The sequence below is a fragment of the Babylonia areolata genome, chromosome 34, assembly GCF_041734735.1.
Source record: "Babylonia areolata isolate BAREFJ2019XMU chromosome 34, ASM4173473v1, whole genome shotgun sequence".
Classification (NCBI taxonomy): domain Eukaryota; kingdom Metazoa; phylum Mollusca; class Gastropoda; order Neogastropoda; family Buccinidae; genus Babylonia; species Babylonia areolata.
In genome coordinates, this window is record NC_134909.1 from 814741 (window position 1) to 827240 (window position 12500).

General features: G+C 44.7%; 2 protein-coding genes across 2 annotated transcripts in view; one reads left to right on the forward strand and one right to left on the reverse strand.

Annotated features, from left to right (window-relative positions):
- Nucleotides 1–12500, reverse strand: part of LOC143277353 (uncharacterized) — a 610653-nt gene that overhangs the window by 588020 nt on the left and 10133 nt on the right. The window contains exons 2-3 of the mRNA XM_076582137.1: nt 7845–8366; nt 3306–3366 (exon numbers count right to left, since the gene is read on the reverse strand). Coding sequence (XP_076438252.1) covers nt 3306–3365 — 60 coding nt within the window. The 5' untranslated portion in view covers nt 3366; nt 7845–8366. The remainder of the gene's footprint in view (nt 1–3305; nt 3367–7844; nt 8367–12500) is intronic.
- Nucleotides 3382–12500, forward strand: part of LOC143277313 (uncharacterized) — a 46687-nt gene continuing 37568 nt past the window's right edge. The window contains exons 1-3 of the mRNA XM_076582095.1: nt 3382–4994; nt 6233–6490; nt 7282–7531. Of these exons, the coding sequence (XP_076438210.1) occupies nt 6478–6490; nt 7282–7531 (263 nt within the window). The 5' untranslated portion in view covers nt 3382–4994; nt 6233–6477. The remainder of the gene's footprint in view (nt 4995–6232; nt 6491–7281; nt 7532–12500) is intronic.

Consider the following 12500-nt stretch of genomic DNA (forward strand, 5'->3'; position numbering starts at 1 on the left):
CTGAAAACAACCGGGTTGGTGAGCTAACCAATCAAATTGAATCCACGTAGCCTGTCCCACAATCTCAAGTGGTGGCGTCCTCGACAGGGCAATCTTGTTTTGTTTTTTTTCTTACTTTGACACGTGATGCATTCATGCTGAAGTGTTGATTCCAACACAAAGGCCCTCCCCCTCTCCCACTCCACAGGGAGGTCAGGGTATTTTTCCAGGGGGTGATCACGTGATCTCTTCATGGGTATTGTCTGATCAGTGTACAGTCATGTTGTGGGACAGGTCTGTTTGCAGCGGAATATTCAGATAACACAGCTGCTATGATAGTGCAACTGACGTAAACTGATATCAAGCTTCGCTCTTCATGCCACGAAGTCTTCTCTCTCTCTCTCTCTCTCTCTCTCTCTGAGTGGGACGGGGCCAGGGTGGCAGAGCTAAAAAATAAATCTGACCAGGGTATCTCTTTCAGGAAGACTTCCTCATTGAGAACATGAGGTTGGGTGAGAGGGGTGTAGATCGTGGATTCAACACAGGCAGTGGGGGGTGGGAAGAAGAGTGGTGGTTGTTGAAGGGCAACAGAGCTGCTTACATTTTTACATGCGTTTGCAAGGCCAGTGTAAACTGTTCAACTGTATATCATTATGTGCAATTATTTCAGTTTTCATCACAGACACACGTACACACACACACACACACACACACACACGGACACACACACACGGACACACCCCCACACATGGACACACCACGGACACACACACACACACACACACACACACACACATGGACACACCCACACACACGGACACACCCAGATACACCCAGACACACAGACACTCACACAAAATACGACAGGCCATGAACCGGGACAGACAGACAGGCACACCTGCAGTAGTGATCATAAAAACCACACGTGAGTGAAGTGGATGACACTTGTCATGTTTGCCTTCACATTGGATCCACAGCCCACCTGGACCTCATGGTTCAGTGACAGAAGGAGAAGGACAAAGGGATGGGAGGTGGGGATTTGGAGGTGGAAGGGGGATTCAAGAAACATGGAGTGAGAAAAAATGTTTATATGTTATACTATAATGACCACCCCAAAAAGTGTTTAAATATGGAGGCACTCAAAGCGACAGCAAATCTATGACGTGCAGCAAGTAAACATGGCCCCTCCCTGTTACTCTTTCACATATAATCTCTGCCCCTTTCTCCACCGTACAGCCCGGCAAAACGAACAATGGATCACATGCTGAACTCACAGCATGGAAGAGGGAGGGAGGGAGTGAGAGTGTACGTGGGGTGATGGAGGGTTGGGGAAGGGGGTGTGGAGGCAGCAGAGTGGTAGGGTAGGGGTGAGGATGGGGGTGAGCCTGTGTGACTGCCTTACTTTTACGTCTTTTAATCCACCCATCCCCCACCCCTTCCCCCACAAACACTGGGTCCCTTTGTCAGCCTGTCTGTCTGTCCGTTCTCCCCCCCTCTCTCTCTGTGCACACACACACACACACACACACACACACACACACTCCCGCACGCACAAATGCACAAGCAAACCACCCCCAAACCCTCCAACTCCCTCCAACACCCCACCCCCACCCCCCAATCCTCCCGTACATATACGAGAACGCATGCACACACTCACATATAAACTTAATAACAAAAAACAAACAGAAAAAGACACACAACCAAATGCAGCAACAAAAATGACACAACAACAATACGTATGTGTATGTGTCAATGTGTGTGCATGCGCGCATGTGTGTGTGTGTGTGTGTGTGTGTGTGTGTGTGTGCATATTCATATTCATTATATGCATCTGTATACCTGTCAGTCTGTTTGTCTTTTTCAAATAAGTGACTGATATACCCGAAACATCGGATTATTACATAGACTCATTGTTTACACAAGTGAGTCCAAAAGCATAATAATCGCATGCATTAAACGTCCTAAGTTAGATGTTCTAATTATAGCCTTTTCAGTGTCGGATAATTCGACATAACCATGTGTAAGGCAGGCACTGTCTTGTCGTTATACGAATGTAAAAGAAACAGTGAAGAGAAAGATCAAGTGAGCGATTATGCCAGACGGAGACAGAGACAGGAACAGAGACAGACAGACAGACGGGCAGACGAACAAAGACACCAAGACATAGCCCACTCAATTGAGCCCATATAAAATGTATGATGTGAAAACACGAAAGAAAGGAAGAGAATAACCCACAGCAACTCTTGTCTCCAACTTCCTGTCAGACCTCTGTACTACTGAGCTGAATCATAAGGATGTACACTGTCAGACCTCTGTACTACTGAGCTGAATCATAAGGATGTACACTGTCAGACCTCTATACTACTGAGCTGAATCATAAGGATGTACACTGTCAGACCTCTGTACTACTGATCTGAATCATAAGGATGTACACTGTCAGACCTCTGTACTACTGAGCTGAATCATAAGGATGTACACTGTCAGACCTCTGTACTACTGAGCTGAATCATAAGGATGTACACTGTCAGACCTCTGTACTACTGAGCTGAATCATAAGGATGCACACTGTAAGACCTCTATACTACTGAGCTGAATCATAAGGATGCACACTGTCAGACCTCTGTACTACTGAGCTGAATCATAAGGATGCACACTGTAAGACCTCTATACTACTGAGCTGAATCATAAGGATGTACACTGTCAGACCTCTGTACTACTGAGCTGAATCATAAGGATGCACACTGTCAGACCTCTGTACTACTGAGCTGAATCATGAGGATGTACACTGTCAGACCTCTGTACTACTGAGCTGAATCATAAGGATGCACACTGTCAGACCTCTATACTACTGAGCTGAATCATAAGGATGCACACTGTCAGACCTCTGTACTACTGATCTGAATCATAAGGATGCACACTGTCAGACCTCTGTACTACTGAGCTGAATCATAAGGATGCACACTGTCAGACCTCTGTACTACTGAGCTGAATCATAAGGATGCACACTGTCAGACTGTTGTACTACTGAGCTGAATCATAAGGATGTACACTGTCATACTGTTGTACTACTGAGCTGAGTCATAAGGATGTACACTGACATACTGCTGTACTACTGAGCTGAGTCATAAGGATGTACACTGTCAGCCCTCTGTACTACTGAGCTGAATCATAAGGATGCACACTGTAAGACCTCTATACTACTGAGCTGAATCATAAGGATGCACACTGTAAGACCTCTATACTACTGAGCTGAATCATGAGGATGCACACTGTCAGACCTCTGTACTACTGAGCTGAATCATAAGGATGTACACTGTCATACTGACCTGTACAGCGGGGTTCCCCTGAGAGCCAGTGGGGTTGGCTGCCGCGCCTTGTCCCGACATTCTGTTACACACAAACATAGATAGATAGATAGATAGATAGATAGATAGTCAGATAGATAGATAGATAGATAGATAGATAGATAGATAGATAGATCTGTATGCTTTCTGGCTCATGAACCAGCACCACCACCACCCGCAAAAAAAAGAAGAAAAAAAGCTTGCATTATGTCCACCAATGGTGATGTGATTCAAATCTCGACGTGTGGTCCAGAATTTTCGTTAGACTTAATAAAACTCACACAACACATATGCGTTCAAAGATTTTTCCTGGTTATGGAAACTGAGACAAACTTACGGAATCCTTTCAGTTTTTTGGGTTTTTTTTCTCCCACAGATTCTGACAATGAACAGCCTTTTTTTGAATGTCGTTTTTGATCAGACAGACAGGTGGTGGTGGTGGTGGACCTCTAGGCCCAGTCTGCACTTTTTACAGTGAGAGAATACGTCCAGTCCGCTGACCAGAATTTTGCCGAAATAAATGATTGGTCATTGTCAGACATGACTGACTTTTCTCATGTGAGCTGGGAATTGTAATATCACGTGGAATCAATGTGTGAATTTATACTCATTGTTCTGCCTATATTGTTCTCATGTACACTGGGTATATCAATATCACATGGAATCAATGTGTGAACGGATACTAGGAATTTCACCTACGCTATTACTTTGTTGTAAACTAGGCATTACAGTATTACATGGGTCCATATTTGAATGAATGTTTCTTGTTCAACCCATATTGATTTTTATGTGGAATGGTTGATTTTCAGAACAATGTATTCATGTAGCTTCCCAGTGTACTAAATCAGATTTATATCTGATTTTTGTTTTTGTTGTTGTTGAAAAAAAAAAACATTGGCAAAGAGGCAAGTACACATTAAAACCATTTCAAGCAGCACATTGCAGAGTGAGAACCATGTACATCAATAAAGAGTCCAACATCCTCCAAGTCATTAGAAGGCAACACGCTGCACATCAGTGCTGTCACAACACGAGCGTGTGCACCCAGGCGTGCAAGCAATGACCTACTTCTTGTCTGTGCAGGCAGGGACATTGATCAGCTTTGCTGTGTGGGTGTGGGTGTGTTAACCCTATGTCAGCGTCTCCCATGATTTACCCCATGATTTCAGTAACTGTAGTTTGACAATCTCTGGCAGATGGGATATCATGAGCACGACACCTGTTCGTCTGGGGTGAGGTGGGGGTGGGGGGTTATGGGGTGACTCTCTCAACTCTCTTGACCCTGCAGGCACTGCTGTTTAGTTGTCACAGCTGTTCAAGTTCTAAACAGAACCCCACACTTAGCCGACAGCGAGCTCCTGCGGACAGCACTGATAGTGCCAGACCTGTAAACTCGTTCGGCCGCTGTGCCCGCCTAACCCTCCTCTGACCCTTCTTTGTCTTATATTAAAACGCGGCAATTTCCCACGCCTTTTGGGCGGGCTTGTGAGTGTACGTGAGATTCTGTGGCATTAAAGTTTGTACTGTCGGATAGTTCTGACATTTCTCTTTCTGATGATGGTAGTACCTTTATCCATAGGAACCGGTCTTTTAATATCACAGCATTTATTTGTGAGAACTGTTTGCTGGCAACTGTGACTGGCAGTGGTGTATTTTTCACAGCAGAAATTCGTGAGTAGGGTTTCCTTCACCTCCTCTTCTCTCTCATTTTCTTTCTTTCCTTCCATATTTCGTTCTGTTTTCTTCCCTCTCTTTCTCTTGCTTACTCTTTGTTTTTCTGAGTTCACCACCCTCTCTCATATCTTTTTTTTCTCTCCTTTTTTTGTTCTTTTTCATTCAGTATTCATTCATTCATTCTCTGTCTCTCTCTCACCAGAGGGCCAGAATCTGTCATCCTTTCTGTTTGTCTTTCTTATTTCTTTCATTCTTCTTTCTGTTTCTTTTTTCAGCACGTGCTGTCCACTTATCTCTCTCTCTCTCTCTCTCTCTATTTGTCTGAATTGAGGAAATCATTCGCTCTCTCTCTCTCTGGATTATTAAATAAATCGTTCTCTCTATCTCTTTATCTGAATTAAAGAAACTGTCCTCTCCCCCCCCTCCCCCCATCCCTGTGTGACTCTACTCTCACCACCTTTTTCTCTTATCTCTCTCTTTGCCTCCTCTTATCATTCTTGCTCTCCCTCTAATCACCCCTCTCTCTTTACCTTGTCTCTCTATTCTCTTATCCACATCTTTCTCCCCCACCCTCTCTCTGTCTCACTCTCTCTCTCTCCACCCCCTCTCTTTCTGTTCTCTTATCCTCATCTCTCTTTGCCTCATTCACTCTCTCTCTCCACGCCCCCCCCCCCCTCTCTCTCTCTCTCTTTCTATTCTCTTATCCTCATCTCTCTTTGCCTCATTCACTCTCTCTTCACGCCCCCTCCCCTCTCTCTCTCTTTCTATTCTCTTATCCTCATCTCTCTTTGCCTCATTCACTCTCTCTTCACGCCCCCTCTCTCTCTCTTTCTATTCTCTTATCCTCATCTCTCTTTGCCTCACACACTCCCCCACACACACACACACCCCTCTCTTTCTATTCTCTTATCCTCATCTCTCTTTGCCTCACACACTCCCCCCCCCACACACACACCCCTCTCTTTCTATTCTCTTATCCTCATCTCTCTATCTCACTCAGACTCTCCGTTACAATCCCTCCCCCCTCTGTGTCTATTTTCTTATCTTCATCTCACTTTGTCTCTGACTTTCTCTCCATCAGGGCAAGCTAGCCCATCCAGCTTGCTGGGGGTAAAGAGTGAAAAGTAGTAACCTGCTTGCAGCTCCACACTTGACCACGTTAACTGTTAGGCAGTTTATGAAGTGGACAATTGATTAAGACTTTTTGATAATGTGTCTGTCCTTTCTTCTAACAGAATAATCAGGTTAGTGATTACTGCCAATGACTGAATGGTGATGATCACCACTTTCACAAACCAGTCAGCAGACACTGATTTTTTTTTCTTCAAAATACTAAAGCTGCCATCCAGATATGTGTCGTGACTGCTATTTGCTTCCATGTGTGTGATTGACTGAATTAGTGTGTGTCAGTGGAGTACTTGCACAAGCTACAATAGTTGAATCCTTTGACACACTACAGCTTCTCCCAGCAGACTTTCCAATGGTCAACACAGGTCAGTGAGCTGCATGCCACTGTATTATACTGTGCTCGGAATGCATTTTGCGTGTTGTGTGAAATTAGATTTAGTGTGTTCAAAATGTGTCAGAATGCATGTTTTAATAAAATGGTGATAAGCATGCCTACTTTTTCAAACAGGTATCATGAGAAAAATAATCGGATGATCATATTCGAATTTCCTATCGTTCTGAAGCTAAGACTGTATTCTTTAAAACCGTACTGTTAATAAACGATTGCAGTGCCAAGCAACGTGTTATCAGATGTTAAAGAAGATGTGTTGTTTTCTCTCTGTGGCCGCTGCCATCACTCGGCACAGCACACACCACTCTGCTGGTTTTCCTCTCTCCCTACAGCTGGTAACAGCTCGAGGCGCGACATGGAAGAGCACCCATGGCGCTTTGTGCTGCTACCTCTTCCAGGCCACAGTTCTAACCATCCCGGCTGCTGCGTGTTATCTTTCCTTCCTGAGTTGAACGTGGGGTCAAGTTTGCCACTGCGATGAACTAAAAGTAAAGCGCTGAACACATGTGTTGTGTGTCTTCTGTTGTGTGTGTGTGTGTGTGTGTGTGTGTGTGTGTGCGCACGCACATGTGTGCGCATTTGTATGTGTGTGTGTGTGTGTGTGTGCGGCACGCGCGTGCATGCTCGAGTTGTGTACATTCTGCAAATCAACGTATTTTCACTGACAGTGAACTCAGTTGATGAGTAAAGATTCAGACTGCTTGTCAATACACATGCATGTGTGTGTGTGTGTGTGTGTGTGTGTGTGTGTGTGTGTGTGTGCAGGTCTGCAGGTCTGCAGCAGTATGCTAGGCAAAATAATACAAAGTAAGACAGAAGGCAGCAAAACAGAACAAAGGATCACAAACCAAACCCAAGGCAAGGCAAGGCAAAACAGGACATGGCAAGGCAAGACAGGCAAAACAGGGCATGGTAAGGCAAGACAGGCAAAACAGGGCATGGCAAGACAGCTCATGGCAAAGGAAGGCAAGGCAAAACAGGACATGGCAAGGCAAGACAGGCAAAACAGGACATGGTAAGGCAAAATAGGACATGACAAGGCAAGGCAAAACAGGACATGGCAAGGTAAGGCAAGGTAAGGCAAGGCAAAACGAGGGGATGGTAAATTAGAGAAGGTGTGATAATGCAAATGGAAGAGAGACAAGACATGACAAGGCAGGACAAGGCAAGGCAGGGCAAGGCAAAATGCAGAAGGAAAAGATCCAGGACATGACAAGAGAAGTCACTGACATGACATGACAGAACACACCATGGCAAGATGTGGCGAGACAACAATGACATGACATGACATGGTACATATGACATGAAACAGCACCACACGTTGTTACCTGCTCTGTTGAGAAATGGAGGCAAAACTGCACACTGCAATCAGTTCTGGGAACAGGTGATGACAGCACAGGTATCTGTTCTGGGAACAGGTGATGACAACACAGGTATCAGTTCTGGGAACAGGTGATGACAGCACAGGTATCTGTTCTGGGAACAGGTGATGACAACACAGGTATCTGTTCTGGGAACAGGTGATGACAGTACAGGTATCTGTTCTGGGAACAGGTGATGACAGTACAGGTATCAGTTCTGGGAACAGGTGATGACAGTACAGGTATCTGTTCTGGGAACAGGTGATGACAGCACAGATATCTGTTCTGGGAACAGGTGATGACAGTACAGGTATCAGTTCTGGGAACAGGTGATGACAGTACAGGTATCTGTTCTGGGAACAGGTGATGACAGTACAGGTATCTGTTCTGGGAACAGGTGATGACAGTACAGGTATCAGTTCTGGGAACAGGTGATGACAGTACAGGTATCTGTTCTGGGAACAGGTGATGACAGCACAGGTATCTGTTCTGGGAACAGGTGATGTCAGTACAGGTATCTGTTCACAACACAGGTATCTGTTCTGGGAACAGGTGATGACAACACAGGTATCTGTTCTGGGAACAGGTGATGACAACACAGGTATCTGTTCTGGGAACAGGTGATGAAAGCACAGGTATCTGTTCTGGGAACAGGTGATGACAGCACAGGTATCAGTTATGCAATGACAGCAAGGTAGAGGTAAGTGTTCAGAAGAGGTACGTGATCAGGCTCACACAACACATCACACGGAGTCTCATGAAGTGTCTGCACCCTGCTCTCACCACGTCAGGCAGTATATAGTGTGCAGCCAAGCCACGCCTCCATGCAGTGACTTAACCACACTTCCCGTCTGCCAATGGTGTGAACATCATGAATATTAACCAGCTAGAACCAGCTAGAACCAGCTAAAACAGCCACAAGCCAGCTCAATGGTCTGTGAACAAAGAACGACATTGATATGTGTTTCCGTGTGTCTCTCTATAAACCTCTGTGTGTGTGTGTGCGTGTGTGTGTGCGTGTGTGTGTGTGTTGTTGTTGTTGTTGTTTGTTTCTTTGTTTTTTGTTGGTTTTTGGACTGACTGTCTTTTGGCTCTTGACTGTTATTTGGCTGTCTGGCTTTCTTTTGGCTGTTGACTGTCTTCTGGCTGTCTGTCTTACTTTCTGTCTGCCTGTCTGCGTTCTTGCCTGTCCATTCGTTCTCTAGGAAATGTCTGACAGTCTGTCTGTCTGTTTCTCTCTCTCTCTCTCTCTCTCTCTCTCCATGCTTTACAGACAGTTAGCTATGAAAGGGCCGCATTGCGAAACACCCACTGTGTGTCTCGTTGACATCACGACGAATGTAGGTCAGTGTGCACCAGGACATCCTGGTAAATTTCCGTCCCTACACTCCTCTGTCTGGCTCTCTGACGCATGCACAAAAATCGTAGGCAAACTGAACACAAACACGAACGACACACACACACACACATACATTCTCTCATTCTCTTCATTTAAAAAAAAAAAAGAAAGAAAAAAAGAAAAAAAGATTTTTAAAAAATGGGGACGGGTGGGGGTGGGGATGGCGTAAAGACTGAGCGTTGTCGAGGGAAGAAACACAGGCGCCTGGATTTATCTCTTCTCCAAACCAATATCTTGCAACTGACTGACTGGAGATTTGTGTAAATGCAACATGAACTACAGTTGCGCTCTAACGTACCAAACTCACGATAAAAGAAAAAAAACTATCAAAGTACTGACAAGATATATATCACATATTGTGAAGTATATGAGTGCACATATACATTATAAATTATCTGTCTTTTCATATCCCCCCCCCCCCCCCCCCCTCAGATTCTTCACCAGACTACATTTCTAATCTTTTGTTCTGTCTACTCGCCTTCTCGGCCACTTCCTTCGTCCACAGATAAACTAATTCTATGTACACCAAAGACCCGCACAAAAGTATTTGGTGAACATGCTTTTTCTTTCCCTGCACCCAGGCAATGGAACTCGTTGCCACTTAACATTCGCAACATCAGATCAAAACCAACTTTCCAAAAAGCATTAAAGGCATACCTGTTTCGACAATACCATGAACAATGAATACCTTTCTCTTCATGTGACACATGTACATAGGTATGTGTCCTATTGTACTGAGACCATTGTTTTACTGTTGTTAGTCTTTGTATTCATGTTTTTTTTAACAAGCTAGTCAAAAATTTACTTTAACTAGTAGTGCTTTCCATGGTGTGATTATGAATGATGACGTGCACGTTAATGCGTTGCGCTGCTGAGTGGGAAGTATGATTGAATTTTACTTCATATACTTATAGTATATTTGTAAATTGGTTACTTTTAGGAAGTGTCTGTGATGTTTTGTTTTACTCGAGTAGATGAATATTATTTTATATGTACAGTGTGTAGTTCATCTCAATTTTACTTCTGTTTCTTTATCTCCAAGGATTCTCAGTGTCGTTTCCAGCTTTTAGGTATATTTATTGGTGGTGGTGGTGGTGGTGGTGGGTGGTGAATCGTTTTATCTCATTTATCATTATTATATTTAAAAATGTTACATGTCTGTTTCTTATTGTGTAACGCGGCGAGTATGCTCTTGAACGACGCTGTATAAGCCTCCACATATCATTATTATTATTAGTAGTAGTATATGCACAGACCGAGGGGAAAATATTTTATATAGTTCCGTCAATAAACTAATAATGATAATAACAATGATAATAACAATAATGATAATATTTCTCTCTCTCTTTATTCAATATTTTCTCTCATCATATTCATTCATTTATTACAATATTTAGCTATGCAACAAAATATGTTGATTTATTCACACATACCATGAGGACCTAATGGCCAGTGACATAATATATATATATATATATATATATATATATATATATATATATATATATATCACTCATTCACACACACACACACACACACACACACACACACACACACACATTGTCCCTCCATCTGTTTCATCCCCTAATGTATACTTGGAGTGTAAGAAATGTCAGTGCTCGGTTTGTTGCTGTTGTTGTTGTTGTTGTGTGCCGCGAGAAGCAGTATTATTGTCAATTGCAACTCTTCATTATTCATTATACAATTACCAGAAGAACTTTATATCAGTCGTTCACTTGCTGTTGGACCTGTGCAGCGAGGATATTCAAGACAGTTGCTATGTGAAAGCCAATCCTCAGCAACGAATTTGGTGTATGTGCGTTGGGGTGGGTGTCGACACGGGTGGCTGACGCTATTCCAACTGACAGCACAGTATCTTACCAGTGTGTGCGTGTGCAGTGAAACGTTGTAGGGCCTGGGAAAGTTTGGAAAGGTCGATTCCCAAAAGATGGGAACGCCCTAACGATCTAGGTGGTCTCTCTCTCTCTCTCTCTCTCTCTCTCTCTCTCTCTCTCTCTTATCATGAAGATGAAGATATCCTCAAACGGAATTCCCCATGTAGGCCTATTCAGCGTTGGTTTCTTCTTCTTATCCTTCTTCGGGTACCGTCAATTGTCTAGGTTTCTTTTTCCTTTACCCCATTCCAAAAGGGTTTGTAGTACTTCTTAATATATATCAATGAAGGTCGACTTAACCTTTTCAAGAAAATAAAATGTGTGTGCTGTGTCGTGATGAACCCCCATGGCGCCACTCCGTCAACATTAATTCACGTCTATAAAAGCAGCGTCACTGCACGCACCGTGAGAGGCTTTGTGACAAGAGGCGTCCTAGTTTCTTCAGACACAAACGATATCCAGACCTGTAAGGGGGTGCAGAGGGGGGTGGGGGTGGGTGGTTGAAAGAAAATGGGAAGGGTTAACCATTGCACACACACACACACACACACACACACACACACACACGTAGGCACTGCTACCTTTTAAATGCTGTAGCATACATACATGCACAACATAATTATAAAATCAACACAGCAGTAAGTTGCATACATGTACATTCATACACGATGTACGCAAAACGATTTCAGCGGAAGGAAACACCTCCACAGTAAAATCAACGTTTACAGGAAAATAAAAATGTTAACTCGGGCCTACACCATCTCGCTCTCCCTCTCTCTCTCTCTCTCTGGGGAGGGGGGTGGATGTGTGTGTGTGTGTGTGTGTGTGTGTGTTGGGAGGGGAGTGGATGTGTGTGTCGGGACGGGGAAGGGGGGGATGTGTGTGTGGGGAGGGAGGATGTGTGTTTGCGTGTGGAGGGGAGTGGATGTGTGTGTGGGGTGGTGGGGGTGGATGTGTGTGTGGGGTGGAGGGGAGTGGATGTGTGTGGGGTGGTGGGGGTGGATGTGTGTGTGGGGTGGAGGGAGTGGATGTGTGTGTGGGGTGGAGGGGAGTGGATGTGTGTGTGGGGTGGTGGGGGGTGGATGTGTGTGTGGGGTGGCTGTGTGTGGGTAGTGGAGGGGAGTGGATGTGTGTGTGGGGTGGTGGGGGGTGGATGTGTGTGTGGGGTGGAGGGGGGTGGTTGTGTGTGGGGGGTGGAGGGGGGTGGTTGTGTGTGGGGGGTGGAGGGGAGTGGATGTGTGTGTGGGGTGGGGGGAGTGGATGTGTGTGTGGGGTGGAGGGGGGTGGATGTGTGTGTGGGGTGGTGGGAGGTGGATGTGTGTGTGGGGT